Genomic DNA, 25,317 nt, shown 5'->3' on the forward strand with positions numbered 1-25,317 from the left:
ATTTTGCTGTAGAAAACTGACATTTAGCGATTTGGTTAGACCGATAAAGCGATTAGTTCATGACGATTATATGCATTTGCCGAGTTGTCTTAATAACTAATAGATGAACGCTTATAGCATAAACATAAGTAACTAGCAAATATGCGAAAGAGTAGTGAACAACACCATAACCATTCAGCAGATATTTATATGTACAATTCTCCTCTTTTCTTTTCCTGCTTGCTCCCGCTAAGTAGAGTTTGGCACAGCGTAAATTTATACTCGTTTACACCTAAATACATTTTTTGTTTTTTAAATATTTCCTTTATTTTCTAATTTTAATACTAGTAGGACATAATTGATAAATTTAATTAATATAGAGTGATAGTAAACATTTTAAAGTTTTATGGCAAAAAAAAACAAGTTCTCCAATTGGTTGAGTCATTTTCCATTTTCTGCAGCTTGATAATTACTTTCTGATTTTCTAACATATTTCGATTTATAGAGCGGAGCACGTTTATACAAGTATGGTTGAAAAAAACCTTCTAGAAGAGATGAGTTTCAAAATTTAAAAAATTGTACGGGTTCGAACGGTATTTGAGGACAACTTGAGCTTAAAAGTAATTAATTTTTATTTTGAATAAAATTCAATGAAACTTCGCGAATATTTTGCACAACATTAACTTATTATATATCTATAAAACCATTTAATAAAATTTCAATTAGCTGCAATAACCTTCTCGATCTTGTTCCGGAAACGATTGGATGCCCGAATCAAATGCTCCTTCTTCATATTGACCATAACTGTATTAATTGCGACCTTCTTAGAATAAATGGAATTATAAAGATGTTTATTTTTTCAAGCTCAACTATGCCCCATACGTAGTAATCCAGGTGAATAAGGTCTGGGGAGTTAGGCGGTCATGTTATGTTGTCATGGAAATTGTCAGCCATACAGTTTTGTTTCGTCATCGCTTTATATGAAGGAGCAGAGTTTTGCAGAAGGATGTATGGGTTGTTTGTTGCTCACAAGACCTAATACCATAGCAATGGCTGGAAATTTCGTGTGCACGACAACAGGAACCACTGTAGGATTGCAACATAGCCATAGACCATCTGCCGTTGGTCTTTTGGTCTTGGTCAATATTTTTATCGCCAGAAAAAAAAAACAGGTACCTCATCGTGTTTAATTTTGTTTAGAAGGCGTGGTGTTAATTAGCTTTTCTTGTATTGGTTGCGATATAAACTTTCTTCTGCGCATAACGTAGGACTTATAACAGAGATCTTCATATACAACTTGACAGATAAGGCCCTCAGAAACAATATGCTCCCTCGCAATGGCCCTCATTGATTTTGAAGCGTCTTCGTAAATGGTCGCTTGCACTTATTAAATAAATTCTGCAGATAGGACAGCGTCAGAAAGTTCTTCATGTTTTTTGCGTTTTGGAACAGATTCTGTATCGCCGCCAGATGCTTTCAGTTATGTTTCACGATGTAAGATCAATAAATCTGAAAAGTCTTTCTTCGTTACTCCAGATGGGCTAGGTTACCAGGGTGATAGTTTTCAAAATCAAACCGTTTGATCTAATCTAGTCTTAATTAACCTTAACCAACACGCTATTAAAGAAACCAGCTAAAGGTCCACCCTATATTGCATATGGTATGTAAAGTTTTTTAGCCTAAATGCAACTTCAAATCATCACCGAAAATAAATTCTAATGTGCTAGAGAAAACAGGAAATTGTGAAGGGTTTTCCAATAAGACCGGTTGATGTTGAAATGAAATAAAAGAAGTTGTAAAAAAAAAAAAAAAAAAAAAAATTTCAAACATGGATGGATGGATGGATCACAAGCTCAAGAAGTTTAATTTCAAGACACCTTATTATTACAAAAAAACAGGAAAGCATTTAAGCACTCCTTTGGGTACAGAAAACTATTTCTCCACTTCCATATAATGCAATTTGGGTCTAAACAAATTGCTTATTATCGCTCGGTGGCGCTCTCCACTTTCGAATAAATACGAATATGCATTCCCACTTGGTGCACTCGTGTGGGTTGGAATCGTCGGATATAAGTACTACTATTTCCTTTTTTACATAACCACTCATCCAAAACTGCGCCTCATCATTAAAGGTGACTAGTTTGTGAATAACTGACAGGTTCTATGTCTATCAACTCTGATACCCTGAATCAGTTAGATCATGGGGACCCCCGTCAAGTTCCTGTGTATGGAGAGGAATTTGTTGCCTCCATTTATTCTACATACTTTAACAGACAGCGGCAATATTTTGAGCCCATCTGGGGCTTCTTTGGCTTAGGTGTGCTTGTTGTTGACCCTTATTTCGTTACTGAATGCTGGAAAGTAAAGTTAAAGTATCTTGAAAGCAGCGCAAAGTTTCCACTAGCGGAAACTCTTTTTGATATGAAGTGAAGTGTTATCATTTGCACGTTCTGCTCAATATTGGAAGCAACCTGATTTGACAAAAACCATGTTAGACGCCACGGCCTGTCAACATCGACTAGCCTCTATCTGTAGACCATTTATTTCTGTTTCCATACTTTTTTCTTAGAATTTTCTATGTGTATTAACAGAAGTCAAATTTTGTCGTAGGCGATATTAAATTACAAAGATTTATTAACCTGTCGCAGTAAAATTCATATCAGTCAAGTGCCATCAGCAGTTAGCTGAATATCTGTGAAGTTTAAATTCTTTCAGTTATCAAATTCACTACTCTTACGAATAAATTAAATGTTATCATTTATACACTAGTATACATTGAGTTTGACTCGTGGCATTGAAGTGGTATATTTATATATATTAAAACTTGTCGCCGAATTATAAAATGATAGATAAACTTTTGAAAAAGTAGAAAAGTTTCCAGCTATACCATAACTAAAATTTCTTGGGTATAGAAAAATTGAGTTCATTAAATTGACATTATCTTTTGATGTAGGATGACGAGTTTCCAATTAAATTAAATTCGTTATTAAAAGTTCTACAACACTTTTTAATCGACCTTTTGGTTTAGTAGCCGTTTATAAATTTGTTAGGATATTTACGTAAATTTTAACAAAATTTGGCAGAAACTAAATTTTTCTGAAAACTGAGTTAAAAAAAAAAAGAAAAAAACCTGTTTACTCTCAGTTTCTCCTCCGTAAGTCAAAATGAGATATTTTATTTTTAATGACAAAAATTAATGATGCCGTTGCAAGATTGAAACACCGCCACCTAAGTATTCACAAGTTTTGACTATTTATTTATTAATTTGAATTATTTCGTAAAATTTATATTTATTAATTAAAGGGTTTTCCAATAACAGGTGTTATTTAAATATACAAAAGGCTATCGAGAGATGATTAACGATTTTTCATAGCCGGAATTGGATGGTTTATTTTCAACAAGACGGCACTACGTGCCACACAAGCAACGAAACAATTGATCTTTTACGGGAAAAGTTTCCGGACTGTGTTATCTCTCGAAGAGGTGATCACAATTGGCCACCGAGATCCTGTGATTTAACACCTTGTGATTTTTTTTCTTTGAGGCCCCCTGAAAGAGAAGGTCCACGCCAACAGCCCAGAGTCTATTCAAGACCACAAAGATGGAATTCGTGAGGCTATCGTGGATTTGTTGTATTAAAAAATATTTGTATTAAAAAATAGCATTTTTCTTTGAATATCAAAATAACACCTCTGTTTGAAAAACTCTATATTTTATAAAAATAAAGCCTAAAGCCTCCGATGCTAGCGCTGCACTACTTTCAGTTTGTATAATAATTTTATTGTTATGTAAACCTTTATAAAATAAAATAAAAAATAAATAAAGTGTATTTTATAATAAATACCATATTAGTCCGAACTCCAAACTTTCTATAATATCTATAAAAATTCGACATATTTTCATAAAAATTTCCAACATTTCAATTAGCATTTTGAGAACAAATTTCGAATATGTAGTTGTTTTCGTTTTTTGGCTGACGGTCGTGTGCATTTTCTCCAATACACAAGACTCGAAACTTTTTAAATGGCGGATAACAGACAGCACAGTCATTAAAAAAAATTGTCAACTCGAATTTAGAGCTTCTTTAAACTTGCGCTTTGTTACATTAAAATTTAATGGGCTATAAAACTGAAATATAACTGAGTTAAAAATTCTGATTAAAATATTTGAAATTTTTATCAAGATTTGTTGAATTTTTATAAACTTTGCACAAAGTTTGAAACTTCGATTACAATGGTTTTTATTAGATACTTAACTATATTTAAAAAAAAATCTAGTTGCAATTAAAAAATAAATAACTAAAGGTCAAAACTTGCGAATATATGGTGGTGCTACGGATTATAGTTTAAAGTTTAATCAAATTCCCAACATAAAAAGTGGCTCAGATTTTATTTGATCTGTCATTCGTGGAAAGTATTTGTTTTTCTCTCGCCAATCACTGTCTCGGCAAAAAAAATTTAAGATTAGCTATATCGCGAAACTTTTCAACTAATATAATACTTACTAATAATATTTGACTTCAGATTCGTATTCAGGGCCACGTTCAGTGAGGTGCTATAGGTGGGAAAATTTTATTGAATTTATAAAGCAGTGTTTTTGCCTTAATTTTATTTACCATTTATGATAACCACTATCAAAATTTTGAAAGAAAGTATAAAACAAACAATTGTTGATCAAATTCAAACAGTCAAATATTGCACGTAAAGATATTACGAGTCCTAAAGTAAAATGAAAGTTGCTGTTCAATTCTTTGTGGTTTTTACCATACTGGCTACCGCGTATTCGGCGAGCTCAACCTGGGGTGAACGGAATTCCACTGACACCGTCATCCTCAATAAAAATGTAGTCTACCCAGCTTTGGCGAATAGAAATCAGACCGTTTACTTCGAAATACCTCAGTCGGTAAGTGCTTATTATTTAATATTTAAATAAAAAATGCGTTAATCTATTCATGCGCTTAATTTTTAGTTTTACTCTCTGTTTCAGTATCAAACCAATAGTAAAGTAATCAGCATCATTTATTTGCAAGATCAATTCAAAAATAGCTCGGGTCCAGTAAACACCTTGCTTTGGGGTGGTCCCGGTTTGACTTATGCAACTATACAAATGCAAACTCAATCTAGCGTTGGTCTCAATGTAACTTTTCGTGTTTATGGAAAATAAATAATAGGTAAATAAAATGACAAATTGAAATGAAAAATTAATGCATTTATAGTTGTTGTTTTTTTATAATAGAGATGTAAAGCTTAATAAGTCCAATTGGCTGATAGTGCTAAGTATAACAAGTCGTCATATATCGACTTCTCGGCATAGTTTTTCACTGATCTGAGTGACGAGGCAGTGTGGCATTCACGGTCATAGCTGATATGTTTGCACGGATCTGCGCAATAGAAATTCTCGAAAAGGTTCTTTTGTAACTTACCTACAATCATGTAAGGCCTGCAAGAACTTGCGCCAGATGATCTTTAACAGAGTAGATACTGATCACTGAGCGCGCATGTTGCCAAATCGAGACAGGAGCGCTTTAGCCATCTATTGTAGTATTAAGTGATCAGAGATAAGAGAGAGGCAAATATATGGTAGATACGAGAAAGGCGGTGGAAACTTATTTGTCTGGAAATTCCTTAAAATCAGACATAAAATCGTGTAACAAAACTTTCTTGACAATTTAAAGCATATTGGCTGTATCCGACCGAAATATCAAGTGAAGTAAAAGTTGTTCACCGCTACATGTGTTTAGTGCCTCACGATGTGAACATTGCGTTGTGGTGACTGTGGAACATAATAGTAAAATGGTATTATCCACGATTAAGTTCTGATACTATGGGCATTGCGTATGCCCCGCTGGTAGGCTAAATACCGAATATGTCAATAAAGTGATTGAAATCGTAGAGTCGAATCGGCATGTGAGCACCTTTTCCTTTCAATGCGAATAGTAACTGAAGAATATGGTCAAATCAAGGTAAGCAGTAGCAAATGCTGACATTAACGGCTAAGGAGGTTTTGCTGTGTACTTAGTGAGATTTTGCGGGAATAATCAAGAATGACCTGTACCTAACAGGCCAAACCGTCAGCAGTTCATTCAGATCTCTTATGAAAAACATGCCCAGACTGAAGCGGGCGTCGACCAGAAGTGGCTACGAATGGCTATAAAGGGTTTTTATGTGTCATAAAGACAACAAAGAAACTCTGAGAAATTGGGTGGAAAGTTCTAGCGCTTTTGGCGTACAGTCCAGACCGGACGCCAACTGATTATCTGCTTTTCAAATATCTGCAAAATTGTTTTAATATCACAAAACTAGCTTCTAGAAAGGTTGGTGAAAATTAGCGAGCCAACGATTTTTTCAATGTCGATAGGGTAATGGTCACATTGGCGGAATTTTATTATAGCCATCAGAATGGCAAAAAGTTATGAGCAAAACGGCACTTGTTTGCTTCCAAATCGGATGATTCCATCTATGTAAATTCCATCGGTGAAATAAGGTAAATACTTTTTCGAAACTTTCTGATAAATATTTGTGAAATTGTACAAGAAACCAAGTAAAGTGAAGAATAGAAGAAAATTAGCTACTCATCTTCATTTTCATCTATTTTCATTTTCATTTTTTCGTATAACAAGAAAAAAATTTTATATTTGGATTTGATTATTTTTGATGTTTTTTTTCTTCCTCAAGAAATTCATATTTATATGAAATAAAAGTGCAAAAGTCGTTAGAAAAAAAGAAAATGGAAATCCAAGCGATTTTTAGCTGCTTAAAATTGCCCTTATTTTACTCAAATTTTATGAGCCCGTTACTGCGTACTCGATAACTTTCTATAAACTCAAACTAAAAATTTGAAAATTTACATGAAAACTGGTTACATTTTTCAGAATTTGGTATAAAGTGTGAAAGTAATATGGTTTTGGTAATGAATGAACAATTTAAAAGAAAATAACAAAAAATTTGTAACTTGAAAAACAGGTCCGCAAAAGTCCTTCCAAAGGCCAAAAGAAAAAAATAAAAGGTGAAAAAGTGTAACAGGGACTTAGGAATTTCATTAAAAGTAACTATAATCCTACAGAAGATTTTAGTGAAATATTGCTTGACCAAACTGACCCAAAACCAATCCAGGCCACCCATTTCCCATGCTTTATTTTATTACTGTGTAAGTGTTCAAAGGTGAAAGCATGAATTCATTAAAGGCCACAAAAAGTATTTATAGTCCGGTTTATCACAAAGAGCTTAGAATTGTACGCCCCAACTGCAATGCCCATAAGAGGACAATTTATAAGCAAACTTGATTGAACACTCAACAACTGGGGCTCATCCAACCAGTAGAGCGATACGTGATAGACGTAAGTATGCATACAAATTGTATATAGTAGTGTATAAGTGGGTGCTTATGGCATCCTCATGCAGGGCTGTGATTTGTTATCTAAGCAGAATGCAACTGAGATTTCGGCAAACAGTTGGGGTGAAACGTACACCTGTGTGCAATTTAATAGTAACGCTGCGAATTACCTTGTTATAGTTATTTTGTTTCTTTTCTAATTTGTTTAAGGATTTTAAAAAAATACAGTGCATTCTACAAAAAAAAAAAAATATAACTTGAAGCTCCGAACCATATAACTCGAAGCTCCAAATTTTGTGAATTTAATGAATTTAAAAGAAAGTAAGTCAGAATTTTAAACTATTTATTTCTGAAAATTCTGTGTATGCAATACTAATACAACAAAGTGCAAGTTTAAAGTTACATGAAATTCTCGTTGATTTTTGACAATTTGTTTTCTTCCATAAAAAGTCTTTTATATGAAAAAAAATGTTTAACACCACAGCGAAAGAAAATTTTCTCAAAAATCAGCAACTTTTGAGCGATTTCAAACTTACACTTCAAGTTTTGTAAAGATTCTGATTAAAACGGTTAAAAATTTTGGTAAAAATGTTATGAAATTTTGGTAAATATTTGTCAGTTTTGTACTCGAATTTATGCGGGTTTTGTTGTAGAATACAGGGTAAAAAAATTTATTATAAAATAAATAAGTAGTTAAAACTTGGCAATCCAATGCGCTACTATTATTTTGAACACAGGTGTAATATATATGTATGTAACAGTAGGTGATAGTAGGCAATTTCATAAATAGACGAGTACTAAAGTGAGGGCAAAACGTGCGCAATAAATATTGAATGAAATGGAAAGGGGAGCACAAGCTATTGTACTTATCTACGACTAATATGTGGCATGTAGTAGACTGATTAGTAATAGTTGCAATATGCTACTGTTCCTTTGCGGTACATGCACATAAATCGAAGCTGTAGTAATAAAATGTACGACAAAATATTGGTCATTCATGGACAAGAGCAGAGGTCTTCTTTTGAAGCCGAATTGTCTGTTATGCGATAAAAAATAAATGTTTGTGATTTAGCACTCAAATAGGGAGTGAATGTGACTGCTTCTCTGACTCACCACATTCACACCCACCGGTATAAATAATTTTAACCACAAATCCACTGTAGACTTCTTATGAAGCAGAGGCAGTAAACGCATAAATGCATCCCTCACGGTAAGACATGCATGGCAGAGATGATAGACTAAGTACAAATCGTAAACAGCCATCTTTCCGACCACATTTGAGGCGAGAGGCAATACCAATGGTAGACACTGATTGCTTTTTATGAGAAAAAAAAACACACACACATACATATGAAAAAGGCAAATGCATTTCTTTCGCTAGCAGTATTCATTAAATGTTATTAAACTACAGTATTCCCACGGCAATATGAACTCTACCTAAAATAAACATTGGCAATATGAAAAGTGCATGATAAAGGAAAAAAGGAAATAATTGAAATATGTTTGTTTTTATTACAAAAAAATAATTAAGTAAAAAAATACAAAATATAAACACAATTCAAGTACACGTTTCTTTTCGAAACAGTCCTTATAGAGCATGAAAAAAATGAAACACGGTAGGTTTTAAATACATATTGACGCCTGCATAATTTTTTGGTGTTAGACCGAGCTCCTACTCCTATTTGTGGCGTGTGTCTTGATGTTGTACCACAAATGGAGGGACCTACAGTTTTAAGTCGATTCCGAACGGCAAATTTTTTTTATGAGGTTTCAAATAGTCAACATTATAACTCTCGTTGATGTGAATAGACAAGATTGCGAAAAATTTTAAAATGTGTTTTTCCCGACAGAAGCAAATTGAATGTATTTGTTTAGTGCTAAGTCCAAAGTATTTTTGAATTGGTCTCAAAGCTATTGCAATTCCAGTCTTCCACCCCCGAATCTGTCAACTGTATCTGAATCTGATTGATAATATTTTAAGTTTAAGCCTGCTACAATTTAATAGGTCTAAAAACAAGATCGATACTATGTTTGATCTCGTCATAGCGATAATATTAACTATGATCTATCTGAATGTTACTCCCCAGTCACTTTTTCGGATATGCATTATGTTGCTTTAGTACTTATAGTAGGATTTTATGAATTTGCCATTGGGACTTCAGTTGACAAAACATTTTTTAATTATACATTTTGCGAGTTTGAGAAACTGAATAGTTTATTTGCGGAGCTTAGTTGGGTGGATCTGCTATCAAGCAGTGATCTCGCAGAATGCTTTGATGCTTTCAGATCAGTAGCTTATGTTGTCTGCTCAAAGAATATTTCCACTTTTAGCATGAAAACCTATAAACTTCCGTGGTTTACTAATAGACTGAATAGGTAAGAATCTATATAAAAAGTTTAAATCTACATATGACCAGATCTTTTATGAAAAATATCGCCATTATCTGAAAGAGTTCAACTCTCTGGAAAATTTTTGTACCGAAATTATATTCTTAACTTTGAACTAAACATTAAGTCGAATCCGAAGGCTTTTCATCAAATCTGGATTTACATCATTTGGAAAAAAAGTACGTTCCATAACTCCATCATCAGTTTTCTTTAACGGAAAATCTGCGTATTCTACGCGTGACACAGCTAACATATTTGCGGTTCTTTTCTTTTCCTTAATCGTACTACGTTTCTGAAGACTATGCTTACGACAATAACTTTAAATTTACCATGATACACCATTCGGTTTTGGATCACTTTCTTTCTCAACTGAGGATACAACAACTGGGATCTAAAAATTAAAAAACTCCATCCAAACTGACTTGGCCAAATGATCTTTCGGTTATTTTATTTAAAAATTGCCCTGATCTGGTGGCTCCGCTGAAAATAATTTTCAGTCATTATGGTCTCGAAAATTCACTGATGTTTGAGAACTTGCTTCTATAACTTCTATATTCAAAAGCGGCAATTAGAGTGATATATGTAATTATAGACCTATCTCAAAGCTCGCTTGTGTATCCAAACTTTTTGAATGCGCCATCAAAGATAAAATATATTTATTAGTTAAGAGATCAATTTGCCCGAATCAGCACGAATATTTGTATCGGGTCGTTCTAAAATTAAAAATCTGGCTGCATTTGGTGAGCATTGTATCTCAGCATTTTCTTTAGGGTGCCAAGTTGAATTTTTTTGACTTGATTGACTTTTCTGAAGTCTTCGACAAAGTTTCACATATGGTGTTGATCGACAAGATCGCTTGCCTGGGTTTTAATTCTAGTTTTTTGCAAAAGCTTACAACCTATATGAGTCGAAGGCGGTGCGTTTTCACACTCGATGGTGTTCAATCTGAGCCTTTTTTTCGCCACATCTGGCATACCACAGGGTGGCATTCTGGGTTCGTTGCTGTCCGTTCTGTTTATAAATGGCATTGGTTCTTGCTTTTCATTCGCCAACTTTCTATTATACGCCCACGATCAGAAGATTTATTCAGTCGTTAAGAATACTGAAGTTATGATGAAACTCGAATCCGAAATCGATGAATTATATTCTTGGTGTTTGAGATCACATCTTTCTTTAAATATTAAAAAACGCGTACATGTTTCTTTTTCAAAACCAAGCAGTTTATTAATACCACAAAGGTATACGCTATGCTTGGTTGTGCACGGTGTAATACCACTGTATTTACAGATCCGTACACTGTAAAATTGCTTTATACCTTTTTATTCGCTCTCATCGACCAGTTTCACATTGATAGGACAGAGCGTATGCAGAAGGTGTTTCTAAAATTTGCCTTATGCTCATTGAGTTTCTCGGATCCTATGCCTTTGCATATGGCGCTGCTCAATTTGAAATCGGTCGACAAAATAAGGTCAATATCATCTTTAAGTTTTATTTTTTGCTTTTAGAAAGAATCAACTTTAATGCTCCGCGGAGGTATCTTCGTGCTTAGTTGCCTATTGGAAGGGCTATTTGCAAATCTCCGCTTCTAACGATCTGGATTTTTCTGTGCATAAAACAATCTTTATTGATATTCTGAATACGATGCCCTAATTTAAGTAAAGTTGTTAATTAGTCTGTAAGAAAAAAATATCGTTTCATAGACTAATTATGTAGGTAAATAAACAAATATGTGTACTGAGTAGGGGATGGGGATATTATCCCCATATCTTATAAAATAAAGACCCGAAATATGTGCAAATGTACGCTAATAACTATGCACAGAATATTTCGATTTTCACAAGATTTTCGTATTTTGAAGCTAATCCTTATTAAAAGGCGTTTTTCCACCAGAAATTCCACATTTTTAAAAAAGAAATGCGTGTCAAAATAGAAAAATTACTCAACTGATTGCAGTACTGTTTGTTTGCTATGAAACTTTGAAATTTTTACATTAATTAAATATCCTATATATTACTATTAAAATTAAAAAAAGAGTATAAAAATAAAAATAAACTTCACTAGACGGTGCAGGTTTTTTTTTTTTTTCAAACACAAAAAATTGAGCATGTGCTTTGTATAGAAGTAAAGGCGGATCACCTCAGCGAAAAAATTGTCTAAAATCAACGGTCTTTTGTAGTTGCTTGAAGCTTACACTTTGTTGTACTAAAATTAAATAGGCTGTTAAACTGCGTACTCAAAAAAATATTCTATTCTTGTGGTGTCAAAGTAGAAAGTTATGACGAAAGTTTGAAAAATTTTATACAAAGTTTGAATCTGGTTGGTTTTTGTTGTACTCGTAGTATGAACCATATTTTTATAAAAAAGTGTGGGCAAGTAGGCTTTGCCGCAGCGCATGCCAGATATTTACTAATATTGAATAAATAAACTAATTTCATTTAAAAACTCACATGCTCTTATTTTTGTTTCCCTACTTTTCGACCAACCTGTATGTTCAACTTTACTTATTTTTATAAGTAGGTATTTTTTCTCTCGCTTATAGGAAAAAATTCCTTTAGAAAATAACTCTTGCCTATACCACTGTAGTTCATATAATCGATTGGCTACCGTATATTAAAAAAAACAGACAGACAGTAATATGTTCTGTTGTAAACGGTTTGTGGGATAACTTCTGTTGTTATCTACTGCTAACTGCTTTGGAGTAGCAAACGACATCCATCCGTATGTTTACCTGGTTTTGGCACTCGTGGTACTCAAAACAGCAGCCTCCTTGTAAACCTCGCTGGCGCCACAATATTCATAGACTCGGCAGGGTCGTTTATTTCCACGCTTGTGTTTAATGTGTGGTTTTTACAACAGCAGCTATGAACAATTGCCGCCTTTGAGTTGCCTTTATCCTTGAAGTACTTAGCAGGCACACTCATCCGTAACACATTGAGGGTATACTGCGAAATACAGGTAATTACCGCAATAATTTCACACTAATCCCAATAAATTAAAAGAAATTAAGGGGTCTTTATTGAAGTCACATCAAATACAAGTAAGCAGAAGTACACAGATTGTAGCAGCCGAAGAATTTGTATTGCAGGCAATTTAAGGCGCTTAAGTCAAGTGTCACGCAAAATGGCGTTGGTTTCTTCACGAACTCCCAGAATAGTGAGCAGACATTGGGGTTAAATGAGAACTTTTATTTTTTTGTATAGAATGAAAATAATAATCGATTCCCTCACATGGGATAAAAAATCGAAATACACTTACGTGTTGTAGCGAACAGGCGCACAGCAAAGTGATGCAAGGGCAAGTTTCGTTTCGTTACACAACTGAGCACAAAGTAGTGCCACAACAAAGATGTAAAGAAAAAATGGTCGAATTTTATATGCTCCAGCAAATTTCAAAATAAACATTGAATGAGGGAGCACAATCTGAAATATGTAGTTTTACTGAGTTCATGTCATAAGGACAATGAAAGACAATAAAAAGGATGGCAACTTAGGATATAAAGATGTACCTATATTTGGACTCCATAAAAATAAAAAAAAGGAATAATTGGCGCGTACGCATTGATGCTGTTCCATAAATTTAGAGACCAACAGTTTTAAGCCGACTAAGAACGACAAAAATTTTTTTTATGTGAAGCCTTCTCATGGCAGAAATACGCTCGGAGGCTTCTCATTACTTGCCGAAGGGCCACCGCTATTAAAAAAAAGTGGTTGTATAATTTTAATGTTTCATGCATCATAACTCGAGCTTATGCACTCTCGAATGGTAGTCACGCACCAACCTATTCGACTACGGCGGCTGCCTTAAACCACATTTAAGATAAATGTGCCGAGCTCATTACAGGCAACAGGTAAGATTAGCTAGCAAACACATAACAGTAAAGTGTCCCGATTAGTCTGGGTTGACTAGTGGGACACAAATTGATTCTAGGTGATAATGTAGATCTAACAAATTTCACTGTCACCTTAAAGCAATTTTTACTTAAAATAAATTCAGTTTCCCAATATTAAGGAATCACTTTCCTGCGTTTGTGAGTGACTGCAATTCGGTAAGCCCCTGATCCGAAATCTACGGTGGACCTGAAACAGCAACTGATAGAAAAGCATTTTTTCAAATAGCGGTCCCCCCTCAGCAGGTAATGCTAAATCTCTGATTTCATGTTATAAAAAAAACAACTTCCCGCAAAAATTCCATCTGCCGTTCGCAGGCGGTTTAATGTGGTTTGTAGGTCCCTTCAAAAATCACGAGCATTAAAGCAATGCGTAGGAAGAACCTTCTGTTCTTAAGCGCATGACCGGTCTACTTAGAGGGAGCAAAGATTTTGTTCGCTAAGGCTCTGAGCTATTCCGCTTTAAGAAATCCAAGTATTTTAGACGTCGTCCTAAAATTGGTTTTATTGTAGTCATGAGCATAGTAAGAAGTGAACTGAAACATTTTTCAAAAAAAATTTATAAATTTGAGATTTATTCAATGTTGGAAATTTTGGTTTACATTTTCTTCGGCTTTTTTACATTTATATACATTTTTGTTTAATTTTTTAAGATAAAATGTACTTTTTGGAATTTTTTTTTTCATTTTTTGTTCAAAATGATTGAACATTTTTTTGTTGTTTGCCATTTTTGAAAAACAACCCCTACCATATTCTTTCTTTAAAAGCTTTAACAATCCCCAGTAATTCCAGAACCACTACCAACTTGCTCTTTATTAGATGAAATTCAATGCGTCATAAAACTGCATTATGGGAAATTTTCTAATATTCTGCTTAAAAAAATTGAAATTCGCAACTTTGAAACTTTATTTCTATGGTTTTCGTAGAAGAAACTATGTTGTCATAAAAAAAAGTTTTTTAGCTAATTTAGAAACGGATGAAGAGTAAAAACTTGGCAGAGTATATAAATGGTTTTTAAAAGTGACGCCTAAATGCCAGTAAATAATAATTTGTAGACAGTACCTTTTATGCAATTTTTCAAATAGACCAATGCACAATTTTACACAATGGAACAACGCGTCGAAGTTATTGAAATTTATTATAAAAATCGTCGATCTCTAAGAACAACATATTGACAAATTAATGATTTTTTGGTGGAAATAATCATGCAAATGGGTCGACAGTTCAAAGGTTGGTAAAAAAATTTCAAGAAACTGGTTCCATCGAGTAAAGAAGATGGAGAGGCAGATCAAAAACTGAACGTTCTTTTGAGAATGTTGCTATTGTAGCGGAAGTGTTCAATAATAGTTAAGAACCGTATTTTGAATAAAAATAGGGAAACCTGAAATAATCAAAATTTTTAAATGTTTTATTTTAAAACAACATCGCAGTGAAATACGCTTTACAAAGTTCTCTCAATAAAATGCTTTGTCATGTGGTGTTATATGACCTAGAGGGACAGACACTTGATTCTTAACCGATTTTATATGTTTTAAATTAAAAACTGGATAGCACAAAATTCCCTAGGATTCTTAAAGTTTTTCATTGGTCAAATTTGGCTCACCACGAGACACTTAAAATTGCCAGCAGCTATCACATTTAAGCTCCCAAATTCCCAAACATTCTATTTTATCTTTTATTGCATCTTTTGTTTGCTCGCACCGGCTTTGAACATTCAACCTTCCAACAGACAAACTCAGAAATATACACACATACAATGTGTATGTACATATGTTATGTATGTGTGTAAAATCACGTATGAGGTGGACTCCAAGTATATCTAAGCATTCCAAAATAGTTTGCAGTGCCTTTGCTGCTTGCCTGCAGTCGTTAGCTTTTGCTCCTTCTCATCTACTCTGCACTGGTTTAACTGGTGTTTGCCAACTGTTGGCTGCTGCGACCCCATTCGAAAAGGACATGGCACGCGTCGTGTATTAAAATAAAAACGTTGCCAATGCAGCACCACTCGCACCTCTCTACTGCCATCGACCAACCCCAATCGTAAATTGTATACTTTCACTCCTGCTGCTGAGTTGCATTACTTTGTAGTAGAAATTAGGTACTATTTGCATACTGAATGTGATCGGCTAAAAAGCCGCGAAATTTTACCGCGCACGCGATAGTCTTTAGCAGTGTCTTTATGGTTATTTCCGTTTTTAGCGGAAGGTACGTTAAATTTTGTTGATTTTTATCCGTATTGACAAATTAGTGGCGCAGGCGAACAGCAATGCTAAGCAAGTGGATACCGGAAATGAAGAGTCCATATATGTATACGTCTATTTCTATTGTAGAAGTGAGAGCGTTTTAAAAGCGTACACCGGTAAGTGGGCAGTGTGCGCATATGACTATATGTAGTTAGTTACCTCCTCAATCACTGCTTGCGTGTTTGGTCAATCCTTCCAACAACAGCGACAACAAACAAATCCAGTTGGTAGCTTTAGTATTGCACAAGCGCCCAGTAGTGCCCACTATCTCTTCACTTTTAGTCCTTTACAATTTTTTATGCTTTGTTCTGGCTCTTTTCTAAACATGCTAAAACACATACATTCATATGAATGTGCGTGCTTGCCCATCCAGCTTTTGCTCTGCTCCTTTCTCTTTTGTGCACAAATGTCGTAATTTTTTACTATCTAAACTTTCGTTTTCACATTTCAACCGCAACAGGCATCCAGCTTTTCAAGCAAGCAGTCAGAAAAGTTGCAGCTGTTACATCCTGTTACCACAAAACACACACACTCTTACACTAGCGCACTCGTTCTGACTATTTTTCTGAAAATACTCGTAAGTGCTATATGTGTATATGTGTGCGTATATGTTTGGGACGCCCTTGACTATCAACTCAAAATATTTGTTTGTGCTATGCGGTTAAACTCTATGTAGTTATGGGTGTATGTATGTAGACATGTATGGTTTTGTCTTTTACCATCCGTTTGTTTGAGTTCATATATTTCTAAACTTTGTGTAGCAAAGCGTCGTTGGCGCCAAGCAAACTCGTTGCCCTCACCACAGTTGGCGAACTTGTTGGACTCCCACACGCTCACTCACACATCCTAGGACGGCGGCGACTCGTTTTGTTATTTTGCCTCTCCTATGGGGTACACCGGCATTCACTCCGTCTTGTGGCACATGACACTCCATTTCTACTACTACAAAATTCATATACAGTTGTAAAGCATGCAATGGGGTTGCTTTATTGCTAAGTGGAAGCGGATTTCAGGAAAACTGTATTGTGCAAAATACAAAATCAAATCACATCTTTGTTACTTATTTCATTGTTTCCTTCTTTTCTACAATAATAGTCATCTACAGTGGCTTCGAGCTAAAATGGGGCAGCAAAAATGTCACCAGCAAAAGGCATTTGACCAACTTATTTTTTACCAATAAGGAAACGCAATTAAGAGCTCTGTTAAATTTCAAGGAATATCAAGTGAAAATAACTGAATCATTATTATTTTGTTGAGAAATTCTAGATGCTTTTGAATAAAAAGTATGTAAAAAACAGGAAAATCTTACGCAAGACAAAGTCGGATCACTGCAACAGCGCGCTCAGGGTTCGAGCAATTAGCGAGATGTGAATGAAAGTACCAGAGTATCCTGTGATGCCAGGTACCTAGCCCCTCACACAAAAGCCGCAGAGCACGATGAGAAATGTAATCCTACAAAAGGTAACGCTACTTTACAAAGAGCTTTCGAGATCTAGACTCAGAAAGTGTCGTATCTATCATTCTCACCTATTCTAAGGTTTCATGCGTTTCCGTTCAGATTGGATAGTTTGCTGTCAGGAGCGTCCGACTGTGTACCTAGATATCAGTCCACTTTTGGAAGTAACTGTGAACTTACTATCGCAAATGAGCTGCCATCCTCCTTCCCTTTGCCTTTATTCCTGGCCTTATCTAAGTAGCGGCCAACGAACCGGATATAAATGAATTCCTAACAACAAGAAGTCTCAGATCCCAATACTCTGAACACGGTCAACAACTTAGAGCCGCCTCCTCAGCCATTACTCTGATGTGACCGAGAACGCTCATAAAATCTACAAAAAACAACCGTATTGAGTGTTTGGCCGAGCTCCTCCTCCTATTAGTGGCGTAAGCCTTGATGTTGTTTCACAAATAGAGGGGCCCACAGTTTTAAGCCGACTCCGAATGGCAGATGTTTTTTAAGAGGAGCTTTTTCATGGCAGAAATACACTCGGAGGTTCACCATTACCTGCCGTGGGGCGACCGCTATTAGAAAAAACTATTTATACTTTTTGGTGTTTCAGGGAGATTCGAGCCTACGTTCTTCAAAATCCGATTGGTAGTCACGCATCATACTCTTCGGTATTTTATTCCCACTAGTATCAAAGCCAAGCACCTTGAGAGGAACCCGTTGACAAAACCCTGTGGACTAAACCTCTCGAAGCGAAGACAATTACGGCTAAAGACAGAAAGAAATCCCATCCCCGTAAACTAGGGCGCTTCAGACAAGGATGCCAAAGGGACGCAAAGAATCCTAAAGAAGGTCCTTTTCGCTGTAAAAGCAGAATGCTCGCAGTTTGCGCGGGTTATAGTAGTAATTACTTTAGGCACTTTTTATGGTTTAAAAAGGAAATTGTAAATTAAAAGGAATTTGAAATATTTTTTTTCGTTTCGAAAGTGCAAGTTAAAAATATATATAAATAATGCTAAACAAGTTTTTGTTTTTGTCTACATATGTATTTTAGTTCAAATAATTTTACGAAGTAATTTTACTCTGATGTCCGATTTCGGCCTCGAGCTACTGTATGTTGCAGGTGTATGCATACACGCACTAGAAATAAATACATATATTTTATGGTACGCTGATACACGAGTGATGATTTCCTTTTCCGTTATTATTGTTTGGATGTGCCATTGGATTTATTGACAATATTTCGCCAAAAAGGATTATTTGTAAAAGACAACATTATTTAATTGTATTTATTAAGCGACATCTGTGTAGGTTTATGTAGGTACTTATTTTGGCATTTCAGTAAATATTTGCTTCTGTATAATTGTTTTTTTGTTTTTTAATTTGTTTTGATATCGCACAAAAGCCAGTCCTAACAGATCTTGTTCCCAAGGCGAATTTTAAATTAGACAGGACTTCTTAAAATAGTTTTTTATATAAATCGGTGTCCTGGGAGTTAGACAATACCTACTTTTCAAATAAGGTTCGTCTATATTAGAGGTCGTCTGGCATTTCAAAATGTTTAGCAACAAATTTTTCCTGCATTAAGCATCGCTCAAAGTCTGAGTATCAAAAGAACTATCACTGGCTACATAAAATTACAATTAATTATAATTGGAGCTTACACACTTTTTTTGGTAGTGTGTGCTGATGTTTTACCGCAAATGGATGGACCTACAGTTTTAAGCCGCCTCCAAATGACAAATGGTTTCTTATGAAAAGCTCTTTCAAGGCAGAAATACACAATGCAACCCGTTGATTTTCTGTTCGGCGAGATTTCTTAATTAGTAGAGGAATGAAAAACCAAGGCAGCTTATCTTCGCTCTTTAAATGCTGGTAATTGGTTCTAGGGCACCCTTCACATTATCTAGACATATTTGACTCTGAATCTGTAAAACTTTTGCCACGTCAGATGGCAGACAGTTCCTCGCCCTCTCCTTTCTACCCTTGAGTGTACAAACAGATAGTTGGTGGTTTTAGCGCTGTATGAATAAAGCATGATTTTGGCAGTATTCCAGGATGTTAATGCCACAACGTATGTATGTCTAGATCTGTTTTGAGATAGCTGAGAAATTAACGAATGATAAACTTCCACCAATTTTTGTGGAGGCATCCAGTAGGTAGTAGCTCGCCCGCAATGTTCATTTTGTATCTTAGCTTTGCACTGTCGCATACAAAGGGACTGGTGACCAAATCCATTACTGTCCTTAAACCTTCCTCGCTTCCAATGCAAACATTCTCATTACAATTAGAGTTGCGAGTGATTAGTTCGAATGCGGACTTAGCTGCTTTAATTGCAGCAGAGCTCTTGGCTTCCGAAATATGCTTCAGTAGTCTGCTACGGGAAAAGGTATAGGTAGATGTGTAGAAAGCTAACTTGGGGCTAACTTGGGACATTTTCTAAACAGGATAAAGAAGCTAAGCGAATTGGTCTGGTAGTGAACTAAGGCAAGACGAAGTTCTTAATGTAATCAAAGAAACAGTTATAATTTTGAGGTAAAAATGAGGGTTGAGGGTCCCACGTATTTAATTGGGAGCTGGCATTAATAACGATAATATTGTGAGCCTTAAAGCCAAACGGAAAATATCTTCTGACTTACTTAATAAATTTGAGGTCTTTACAAAATAGAAAGAGTATTCTTTCATTATGGTTTAATCAGCGAAGTAATTGACTAGTTCCTTCTTTTAGATTGCATTTATTTTTTCGTTTCACAAAAAACCTGCATAGTAATGATTTATTCCTTCTGGAGTGGGTTAGAGCGGTTTAGGCCTCTTATGCTCCGAGGCATAGAAGATTGAATGAATTTAATCAAATTTAAAATTCCTTGACGTTGATTTTTCATCTTCTCAGCAAATTTTTAAATTGCCACTGAATGAATTCTATAGATAAATATGAACTATTATCGTTAAGTATTTTTGTTGCAGGCTGTAAGAAATCATGTATTTCTAGATTTACTGGGAATAAATAAATAAATAAATTTCATAATATTTTGGTAAGAGCTCATGATGATTTTTGTTTTTTTTTGTTTTAAACTGAACTGTTGAAAATTTGAAAAATCCACAATATTCAACGGAGTAGACGACTTAGCCGCTCATACAAGAATTACCAATTTTCCTTCATTGTACTTTTACTGCATTGCAATGGAAAAAAACGCCTGATGGTCTTCGAAGTGTTTACACCTTTCAAATTTGTGTATTTTCACCTTCACAAAAAATCAAAACAAAAAAAAAAACACAATGCTTGGATTTCTCAAGTCACATAAGCAACAATAACCTTTGACTTTCATTTTTGACCGCGAGTATTTCATATATTAACCATTACACAAAAAAATCCTTACACAAAAAACGCATCAGACTAAAAAACCTTAAATGCCCATTTGAAAGGCATTCACCTGGAAATAAATAACTACTTTTTCATATCGATTATTATCCATTAAGAAGAAAAAACAAAAAAAAAAAGAACATGGAAAAAAAGAAATGTAAAAACAATATATCAGCAACAAATTGCCTATCATTATGCCGCAAATAACGGCGTTTATCTATAATAAAGGCAAATCAATTTGAATTATGGGCTGCCACCAAAAAGCCGTTACCCACAAACGGATGGACGCGGAAAAAATCAAAAAAGTAAACGCAACTCAATTTCAGAGTATAAATCAAACAGCACTAAAGTTGTTGCGCCAACATCAACAAAAACAGCAAACAACAACAACAACTATAGTGATATGAAATGATTGATACAATATGGCGGGCAAACTGACATTGCAAATAAGTGCTATTACGAGGGTGCAATGAAACGATTTGGTGTGTGGAGGAGTAAACAAATGCAAGCCTACATTTAGGTGCACAGTCCGACAGCCTATTGATGTAAACGAGTATATGCAAATATATACACATATGTTGTTGGTGTGTGGTTGAAAACTAACTGCGCAACGAAAGGACAGAAAAAATAATAAAAATAACATAAATCCGACGAGGAAATTTGCGGCAAATATTATAACGAAGTTTGTGATGAGGGGCGGCGACGGCGTGTGCGGCTGAATTGCAGCCGATGAGCAGTATACCGTGATAATTTATGTACCCCTGTGGAAAAGCGTCAAATTTGTGCATTAAAAATAGCCACAAGCGACTCACGGACGAGCTGCGCTTGATTTGTTGCATGTGGGTATGTGGTGTGTGTAGGGGTGTATACAGTTCGCGCGCCACGTAATACAAAAGCAGTATATATTGAAATATGTGAACTCGGGAAAAACAATAAATTATTACAAACTCACAACAGATACACGCACACACGCAGTCACCGTCCCCAACGATTGTATACACAGCCAGCCATTTAAGTGAGAAGGGCGGTTAGAAGGTTTAAGGTATGCGCAGTTCGAGAATTCCCCAAACGACATTTGCAGTTATGGGCAATTTTGCATAAAAGAGTACCAATGTACAAAAAGAAATCTGCGTTTGTGTCCAACAAAAACACAACAGAAGCAACAATAAGTGAAGATAAAGCACTGCCAACACTGGTGCAGCATCGACACAGTTGCCACAGGCAAATACGTAAGTATATCAATTCCAATTTCAATGAGATAGAGAAGGCGCGTGTGAGCTAAGGCGCCAGGCAAAGAGGCAGTGCGGGAAGCGTATAAGAGAAAAGTACATATTTTTCTTGTTTTGACGTGCGGCATTTTCGCATTGGTTTTGTTGTTGTTATTTTTTTTTTTTTGTTTTTCGTTTTGGCAACTTACCGTTTTATGTGGTATATTTTATGGGATCATAAAATTTTTTATACACGCATGCCTTTTAAAAGTCCTCTTTTTTCTGCCGACACTTAATTTGATTACGCAATATGGGAGTGTGGGTAGTTTTTTTCCAACAGTTTTCACTTGATTTGAAAAATCCTTTGTGAAAAATTGTGGTCAATTAGTCGTTAATTAAAATATTTAGTAATATAACTAACCTGCCACCTGCAAAAATACAAAAAAATGAATACTGGAATATGCTGAGATAAGAAAAATTAAACAAGAGTGTGCATGAAGCAACTAAATCAGTGAAAAAGCGGCTAGGTACGGGTGAAACCATATCTATTTGCGTTCTCAAAATTGATGAAAATCAAACACAGTATAAACTGATAGTTGTTAAAATCACATACAATATTTGTTTTTTATCGGAACAAACTAGCAAGTACGGCACTCAGACACCATTACATAAGTCCGTTGTCTACACTCGGGTTACCTTTTTAATTTTCTTTAAATCTAGCCGACCTCCTAAGAAATCTGAGTAGATCTTGTGTATTTCTTAGTGTATTTCTGCCATGAAAAAGCTCCTCATAAAAATATCTGCCGTTCGGAGTCGACTTGAAACTGTAGGTCCCTCCATTTGTGGAACAACATCAAGACGCACACCATAAATAGGAGGAGGAGCTCGGCCAAACACCTAACAGAAGTGTACGCGCCAATTATTTATATTTTTTTTATTGTGTATTTCGTGCACCCTACTTGCCATACAGCCCGTGAAACCGTGACTGCGTTGTCATTTCGTTGAGCAATTTATATCTCGTCTCTGACCAGTGGATTAGCCACCAAGATCAAGTGCTAGCACACCTTTGGACTTTTATTTGTGGAGGTATGTAAAGTCTAATGCTTTGTGGATAAAACAACTTCGTTTTTCACGAGATACCGACCAATTTAAAATCCGATACCTCTAAATTGATCACCCCTTATAATGATAAGGTAGCCTACATGAACAAATTTGGACAATATTTCTAAATTATTTTAGTCAAAAGTAAACATTAGCATAAATCCAAGCTTACAATTTTGTGCAATATTTTTAAACATTCAAAAAATGTCCATCAAAATTTCACAGTTTTTATCAGAATTTTCAGAAAATGTTGATTTTTGATAATTTTTTTCCTCGGTGTTGCACATTTCCTTCGAAATGAGCAACATTTTTTTATGTGGATAAAAGAAGAATTCGTAGAATTTTCCTAATTTTTTCGAAATTTGGTGTGATTGTATAATCTTTTTCAAATAGAATGGGCTATGCTTTTATAAGAAAAAATAATGAACATAAAACACAAAAAAAAATAAGTTAAAACTGGTCAAAATGTTTCGGTGCTATCATTTTATCGGCAGCATTATATAAAAAACAAGGAAAATTTATTCGAAAGACCATTACTCAAAACCTACATATTACCCCGGTTTTATCATCTTTTATACCTTTAAAAATCCATTTACCGCTCAGAGCTGGCTTAAAACTGCATCTCCTTCCATTTGTGGAACAACACCAAGATGTGCACTACAAATAGGAGAAGGAGCTTCCAAGCATGTCAACTGGGCTGATGAACTAAGTGTTAGGATGTAAATATCATCTTATTATGATTGAGAACGTTTTAATAAAAAAAAATTTGGAAGGGCGTTGCCACTTATTGTATTATACACATATTATATAAAGTATTGGAATTGGCTTATAATATATATTTCATATTTCTCATATTTCTAAAGCTGCATTAGACGAATGCCCCTGAAAAAGCCCCCTTAAAAAGTTTGAAACTTCCATTGTGCTTAATGCTTTTTAATTCATTGTAATTGTAATTCATTACTTTCCAATTTTTAAATAAAATAAAAATAAAAAAATTTGTGTTGGAAGTTTTTCGAAAATAGAGTAAGAAACAATTAAAAATCACACATCGTCACTTCATTCCAAAAAAAACGTTAATTGTATCATAATAACTATTTATTTATTGAACTAGTTAGCATTGAAGTAGGTGCAATCACATGTAACGACATACTCGTATTTTACTCATGTAAGGAATATAAGGAATTGTCACAGAAGGTGCAACATAGAGTCACAATTTCGAACAAAACTTACTTTTTTTCACCCAATTATGTTGTGCGCCTTTTTTGTAAAGCAAGAAGTATGAAAATAAGAGGATGGGCAAATGATCGTATCGAGTTATAGAGACGAACAACGATGGCTTTGCTCTTATGCATAGTAAAAAGAAAGAGTAAAAGAGGCACAGTGGGAAGTAGGGAGAAATGTGGAAATGGATGGACAACTTGGCCTTCCTCTTCTTTTCAACTGACCAACCGCAACTACATATATGCGCGTTTCCCAAAAAATTGGGAGATTTTGACACTACCTTATTATCCAATGGCGCAAGTCATGTACTTATCATGCGCTCTCGAAGGCCTACATTCAAAAGAGAATATCAAGGAGGAGCAGTTTGACCTATACCTATATGGCAGTGTGTTAAATAGCGTATTCTTTTAGATCCTATGAAAATTTTTGAAGAATAGAAATTACAAAAACAGAAATTAAGAGAATAAAGTAACTAAATTTAGCTTCAACTGTTCTCTTTTTAATTTAAATTAAAAAATATTAATCAAATATTTATGTGGGTACGTCCCCATGTTTACTCACTTGTAGGCATATTCCAAATTATCGCCACACCCACCCCACGTCCAATCGTCGTGCAGCTGCTTTGGTCGTGAACCGCGCGAACAGCCACACGACGCCAGCTGGCCATCACGACAGGCACGCGCTATAAAGCTGGTCACCATAGCAGCGGCGAGCGCATGAATGAAAGCCATTTCCGGTGAACCTGTAATCAAGACGGTGTAAATTTGTTTAGCGTAAATAAATTTCAAATCAATTCACATACACATAAACGCATGCATAAATACATACACACATAGAAACGTAAGCTTAATTAAATAGGTTTATAGTTAAATAAGCAGCAAATATGCTAGACAGCAAGTAAAGGTGAACGTTTGGCAAAGTAAACTAATGATTCATAAAGCGGAAGGGGGAGGCAGTACAAAAACTCTCTATATTAAATTGTATTTAAGCCGATACGTCTAACGCAGCAATATTCGTTGCGCTGAGACCCAATTAACACCCATGGTAGCGTAGTAAGCTGGGCAAGTTTAATCTTTCTATGTATGTAGGTATGTGTATGTACGTGTGAATATGAACGGACGTACTGTACTGCAACGGCTGTAAATGACACT

General features: G+C 35.1%; 2 protein-coding genes across 3 annotated transcripts in view; one reads left to right on the forward strand and one right to left on the reverse strand.

Annotated features, from left to right (window-relative positions):
- The window catches only part of LOC128867071 (protein Wnt-5), a 194,908-nt gene that overhangs the window by 83,840 nt on the left and 85,751 nt on the right, over positions 1-25,317 (reverse strand). The window contains exon 4 of the mRNA XM_054108165.1: positions 24,728-24,908. Coding sequence (XP_053964140.1) covers positions 24,728-24,908 — 181 coding nt within the window. The remainder of the gene's footprint in view (positions 1-24,727; positions 24,909-25,317) is intronic.
- LOC128865774 (uncharacterized) lies at positions 4,675-5,158 on the forward strand. Of its 2 annotated transcripts, none has more exons than XM_054106112.1 (2): positions 4,675-4,881; positions 4,948-5,158. In XM_054106112.1, exons 1-2 carry the CDS (start codon positions 4,708-4,710, stop codon positions 5,140-5,142), a joined length of 369 nt encoding a protein of 122 aa, XP_053962087.1. In that variant the 5' UTR covers positions 4,675-4,707; the 3' UTR covers positions 5,143-5,158. The 2 variants fall into 2 exon arrangements, with proteins under 2 accessions (XP_053962087.1, XP_053962088.1); XM_054106113.1 differs by having other exon boundaries at positions 4,966-5,158.

Source organism: Anastrepha ludens, chromosome 6, assembly GCF_028408465.1.
Source record: "Anastrepha ludens isolate Willacy chromosome 6, idAnaLude1.1, whole genome shotgun sequence".
NCBI lineage: Eukaryota > Metazoa > Arthropoda > Insecta > Diptera > Tephritidae > Anastrepha > Anastrepha ludens.

Excerpts from the sequence above, each read along its gene's own strand:
- LOC128865774 (XM_054106112.1), top strand. The coding sequence starts at position 4,708 with ATGAAAGTTGCTGTTCAATTCTTTGTGGTTTTTACCATACTGGCTACC. Across the intron at positions 4,882-4,947 it reads ACTTCGAAATACCTCAGTCG|TTTTACTCTCTGTTTCAGTA; the intron begins GTAAGTGCTTAT and ends CTTAATTTTTAG.